At 48.6% G+C, this 6,000-nt stretch overlaps 1 protein-coding gene across 1 annotated transcript in view; it reads left to right on the plus strand.

Annotated features, from left to right (window-relative positions):
* The window catches only part of Ngf (nerve growth factor), a 51,470-nt gene extending 45,990 nt beyond the window's left edge, over nucleotides 1-5,480 (plus strand). The window contains exon 3 of the mRNA XM_055628291.1: nucleotides 4,599-5,480. Coding sequence (XP_055484266.1) covers nucleotides 4,611-5,336 — 726 coding nt within the window. The 5' untranslated portion in view covers nucleotides 4,599-4,610 and the 3' untranslated portion in view covers nucleotides 5,337-5,480. The remainder of the gene's footprint in view (nucleotides 1-4,598) is intronic.
* The last annotated feature ends 520 nt before the right edge of the window (nucleotides 5,481-6,000 follow it).

Genomic DNA, 6,000 nt, shown 5'->3' on the forward strand with positions numbered 1-6,000 from the left:
TTCCTTTTATACTCCACACAGGCCCCAGCAGCTGAGAGTTCCTGAGTCTTAAAATGGAAGACAGCAGCCAATTTACATTTACACTGGAGGGCAAGTGTAAAGCAAGAAGTGGCCCCTGTCAGATTGTAGCCAGTGAGACGGAGGAGCCTACATTTCCTTGATCCTGGGGACTTTCTCTCCCAGGCCAACAACTGGTGATTCAGGTTTATAGATCCTATTCTAGCTCAGAAATTGTGAATTGATCCATCTCTCTAAGACAGACTTGTCTTCTTCCCATCTATAAGTAGCCTCTGCAGGCCTGTCTGGCAGGCCTCCTGGCAACCTGAGACAAGGACTAGTTAGGATCAAGTGTTTAGCTCTATCAGGCAGCTTAATTACCTACTCATGTAGGGCCAGATCTGTGTAAAGATTATTCACTTGATACAGGAACATCTCCTACTATGGGAGATGCTACAGAACATCCTACTAGCCAGGAGAGGGTCCCCATGGAGGCTAGGTCAAAGCCTCCCCATCCCCAGGACAGTCTCTTCTTTCCCAAACACTTAAATTCCATTCTGGGTAAGAACATGGCAAAATGAGGAACATTTACACCTGAAATGGACTGTGTTCCTTCATATGAGCCCTGACTGTCCTTTCCAGCTAAATGTCCCACTCAGGCAAGCACCATGAAGGTACATGAGGGCTGTCACCTGCTCAGGACACAGGCTTTAAAGGTTGGCTATAAATAAATCGACTCCTCCGTAGCTCACTTCATCCACGGAGAGAATTCTCTTTGCTATGCGTGTGTTGTGTGACTGGAATGGGAAACAGTGTGGATTAGTTCTCTTTTTTTTTTTTTTGTCTCTATCTTCTGATGACTATGAGACTTTTCTAATCATTTTTAAAGATCATAGGAACACACCATGATGCATAAATCAATATGGTTCTCCCAAATTATGTTTTAATCAAAAACTGACCAGATCTGTTCGAGCCATTTCCAACTCTTAATGAACTGTGTGTCCACGATGTAAATCTACATTGCCTTTGAACGACTGTGGGTAGCATGTGGTAACCCAACAGCACATTCATAGCCAGCTTCAGGCTCTTAAAACGTTGTGGAGTTTGATGTGCAGAACGAGCATGCAGTATACAGAGTAGAAAACTTTGTGATTCCTTAGAGGAAAATCACCAGAGCCTATAGACAACATCAACACTCAGGTGCAGCAATCAAAGCAGTCAGAAGGAAAGAGACAGCTCCACACACAGCCTTTGGGGATGGAGGCGCCACACACAACAACAATGAAGCAGTCGGTTTCTGCCTGTGGGGAGCTCTGCCTCTATCAGAGAGCGTAAGAGAACACAGCTGTCAGCAGACGGGTGTACGAGAAAGGTCTTTTTTCTGCTTAGGTTAGTAGTTCTCAACCTGTAGGTGATGACCCCTTTGGAGGCTGAATGATCCTTTCACAGGGGTCACCCAAGACCATCAGAAAACACAGAGATTTACACTATAATTCATAACAGTAGCAAAATTACAGTTATAAAGTAGCAACAAAAATAATTTTATGGTTGGGGGTCACCACAGCATGAGGCACTGTATTAAAGGGTGGGAGCATTAGGAAGGCTGAGAAGCACTAGCCTAGAGTTAGGCATGATCGAGGGATGCCATTAAAGTTGAATATTGGGAGACAGCAGGATGGACTCTGACAGCAGATAGGGAGAGAGAAAAGGGGCCAGGGGGAGCATACCACTAGAAAAGAGCCCAAAGCAAGGGCAAGGATGGCTAAGCACAGGGTAGGAGCTATGCCAGGAGCTCTTGTGCCAGGAATGAAGAAATGTGAGCTAAGTGGAAGGAGCTGGGGCTGTTGCCAGGCTGGGCCATCAATTCTGGACCAACAACCGTGGGTCATGAGGTCAGAGCAGGGAACTAAGAAGCTTCATGGGAAGTCAGGGGAGAAGGCACTGGAATAAGGAGGATGAAGATCCAGAACATCAAGGGAGTACCATGACCTGAACCAGGAACACAGAAGTGAGGCTGGAAGGGAAGGTTCAGATTCAAGGAATGCTGCTCTAGCAGAGCTCAAAAGACTACACAGAGGTCTTGTTGAAGGCTGGGGACAGAGTCCAGGATGAGCCGAGATTTGCGGCTGGTGAATGAAGGCATAATGAATGGTCTTAGTAACAAGAAAGAAAGCAGTGAAGATGCCATTTAGGAGAGTCGGAAACACAAGCAATAGAGGAATGGGCTGTGGAACTGCTTTTGGAAGGCACCGAGTGGGCCAAGATTCAGCTGTGACTGCTGGACAGAAGACAAACATGGGATGATGACAGGGTTGAGCATGAAGATTTTGCTCAGCTCTGTCTTGCACTGAGACTGTCAATACCCATGGAGAGAGGTGCCTTCAGGAAGCAGGAGGTCCAGAGAGTGTTCCAAGGGACCAGCTGGGCTGGAGATGGAACTGTGGCTATCAGCAGTCTCCTCAGAAGAAAAGGAGCTTCCCCCAGCAGACCGTGCAGAGTGAGACAGTGGGAAACGCAGAGCAGGGCAGGCTTTATTTCTATTGAATCCCTACTGTCCAGTCAACTTTTCATCAGTTCCCGATCCAGTTCTAACAGGTGTTACCAATTTGGGTATAAAAATATGGATTTCAGTTCTGTGTCTTCTATCTTAATTCACCTGATGAAAGATAACGTGTACTGAGAAGAGAGGAGTGAAATAAAAAGAACAAACATAAGAGGCTGGACTGGATGCCAAAAGAATGATCAGTCCTCTTAAGATTTGGCAAGGCAGTTACCGGCAAGACCTTTAGGCATCAGTTCTGGTAGGGGGAATCAAAAGCTCAGGTATACCGCCCCCTCCTCTGCATGGGTGATTGGAGAAGTGGAGTATCAAAACATTCTTCAAAGGAACCCAGGAGAAAAGAATGTCGTTGTTTCCTTCTTGGATCCCACCAACAAGTACAGTATTCTATGGGATTCACTGGCTGAATGCTGATTGGAAAGCAGTGTGTAGCCCTGGGCACAGCCAAAAGGACCCATGTCCATAATGGAAAGCAAACAGAGGGTGGTCCTCTCTGACACCTCCGTTCAGTCTTTTCCTTGTTCTCCTTATGTTTCTTGAGGAGCTGTAACATTCCAGACACTGTCTATGGCCGCGCAGTGATGGAAATGAAAGTCACATGGCTTCTGAAGCACCCTCAGGCAGGGAGACAGACACGTGACTGAATACCCACATCATCAGGTGAAGGAAGCACAGTCGCCATGAAAGACAAGAGAGATGTTCACATAGCGATGGAGAAACCTGCCAGCCAGGTGGATCAGACACGGCTCTGCCCTGTAGGAAACACATCCGGGAGGCGGACAAAACAAATCCGTGCTCTACAGAAGTCTGAGGGAGGAAGAAAATATGCAATGAAAACCCATGGATGAAGAGTGCTCAGAGTGAGGACGGCCAACAGTAGAACCAAAAAAGGCAAAGTCTTTGTCTTAAGAGAGCTACAATAACTCAGAATCAACATAAACTTAATCCAAATATTCACCCTGGAAAAATAGTCTTTACTGCCCATAAAGAAACTAAGGTGTGATAAATTAAATGGTTTTCTTCCACTAACAAGTATCTGAACTGGATATCCAAGATTTTTCTCAGTGCCAATGCTAAGGCTTTTTTTAAATTATTGTGTAGATTCAGCAGGAAAGAATGTGTGTATACATACACGCATATACACAGAGAGACAGAGACAGACAGGCAGACAGACGGAACAATTGTGCTAGAGTTATCAGAAAAAGCTTCAAGGAGTAGAAAAAATCTGAAGTAGGCTGAAAAAAAAAAATAGGGGAGGAGGCAAAACAATCCAGCAGTGCAGGAAAAGGAGAGATAGATTCGGAGGCTTGGAAGACACTTTATAGAGATTCCTCTGAGCCCACCAAGATCTGGAGACGCTTCACAAAGTGGCGTTTGAGCCACATCTGCAGATGTTAAGTGCTGCTCAGTGTGGGCAGGACAACGGTCCCCAGAGCAGAGCTGACTCTGCTGTCACTCAGGCTGAGCTTGGTAGAGCCTGACATTTGGTCTCTTCTCACCTCCAAGCAAGCAATAAAAAAAAAAAAAAAAAAAAAAGGAAGGACCTGTTCAAAACTGAAACAAAGGAGGGACGCTGGAAGACCCTCGGGCTTGGTAAGGGGTGTTTTGGACTCCCTTTCTGGTCTCGGGCTTCAGGACACGCTCACTGCAGTGCCTTTTGGAACCTTCCCAAGGGAATCACATTCAGGGAGCGGGTACCCTCATCCTCCAGTCCTTCAAGCTGGCAGTCAGAGAGTCCAGAGGAGGCAGTGAGTGAGACTCCGAGTTTCTAGGCAGGAGTTCAAGGTCCATGTTGCTTCCCAGAGCTACGACACAGGCTGCTCTGGGCAATGCCAGTCATCCCAACATGATTGCTGCCAGCATTCCTCCTCATTCCCACAAGTGTCCCGCTTTGGTTTATGAATCCAGAGTCTCCACTCGTGGCCACCAGTGGAGGCTCCTGGCATCCTCACTGAGGAACCCCGTGAGAGAACCCGGGGCCACCCTGACAATGCTTAGCTCCGCCTCCCTGAGTAACCTATCTCCGTGTTTGTCATTCCAGGTGCATAGCGTAATGCCCATGTTGTTCTACACTCTGATCACAGCTTTTTTGATCGGCGTACAGGCAGAACCGTACACAGATAGCAATGTCCCAGAAGGAGACTCCGTCCCCCAAGCCCACTGGACTAAACTTCAGCATTCCCTTGACACAGCCCTCCGCAGCGCCCGCAGCGCCCCTGCTGCACCAATAGCCGCCCGCGTGACAGGGCAGACCCGCAACATCACTGTGGACCCCAGACTGTTTAAGAAACGGAGACTCCGTTCACCCCGCGTGCTGTTTAGCACCCAGCCCCCACCCACGTCTTCAGACTCTCTGGATCTGGACTTCCAGGCCCATGGTACAATCTCCTTCAACAGGACTCACAGGAGCAAGCGCTCATCCACCCACCCGGTCTTCCACATGGGGGAGTTCTCGGTGTGTGACAGTGTCAGCGTGTGGGTTGGGGATAAGACCACAGCCACGGACATCAAGGGCAAGGAGGTGACAGTGTTGGGCGAGGTGAACATTAACAACAGCGTATTCAAACAGTACTTTTTCGAGACCAAGTGCCGAGCCCCCAATCCCGTCGAGAGTGGATGCCGGGGCATTGACTCCAAGCACTGGAACTCATACTGCACAACCACCCACACCTTTGTCAAGGCGTTGACAACAGATGACAAGCAGGCTGCCTGGAGGTTCATTCGGATAGACACAGCCTGTGTGTGTGTGCTCAGCAGGAAGGCTGCAAGAAGAGGCTGATCCGCAGGCAGCCCCCTTCCCCACCTGCCCCCTCCACACGCTCCTGGGCCCCTCCCTACCTCAGCCTGTAAATTATTTTAAATTATAAGGACTGCATGGTAATTTATCGTTTATACAGTTTTAAAGTCATTATTTATTAAAATTTCAAAGCATTCTGTGTACCTTCACTTGAGTCTTTTTTTTTTTTCCTCAGTAAGAGCACCCACACATTTTGGGAGAGAGTGCAGGGGGAACTGTCCCCAGCCACACCGGGTTCCACAGCCCCTCTGTAACCCTCACTCCCAGCCAGCACTGCTCCATGGCTGGCTAACTGGTTTCAGACACGACCCTGCGCCCAGCATGATTAGCTAGGAAAGTCGGCCTGCAGGCTCTGCTCTACATTCCAGAGCTGAGTCTACCAAATCCTTGGATTATCTGCCGCAGAGCGTGAATCCATGAGCCTTGATTGCCTCCCTTGAGGAGGGAGGGTAGCTGAGGCTGGTCAGAAAGCAGGTGGCTGTGTGCACAGGTGGCCTCCCACCTCTGAAAGACCCAGGCTGGTCCTCGGAGAATACTGGGAACTCCCAGTGTGGATGAGTGAAGGCTCTGAGGAAAGCCTTCTGGCTGCCTACTGTCAGATGGGCAATCTGAAGGAGCTGTAACCAAATCATCTCCTGAGGCCTGT

This window comes from Psammomys obesus, unplaced genomic scaffold, assembly GCF_907164565.1.
Source record: "Psammomys obesus unplaced genomic scaffold, mPsaObe1.curated_primary_1811, whole genome shotgun sequence".
Taxonomy (NCBI): Eukaryota; Metazoa; Chordata; class Mammalia; order Rodentia; family Muridae; genus Psammomys; species Psammomys obesus.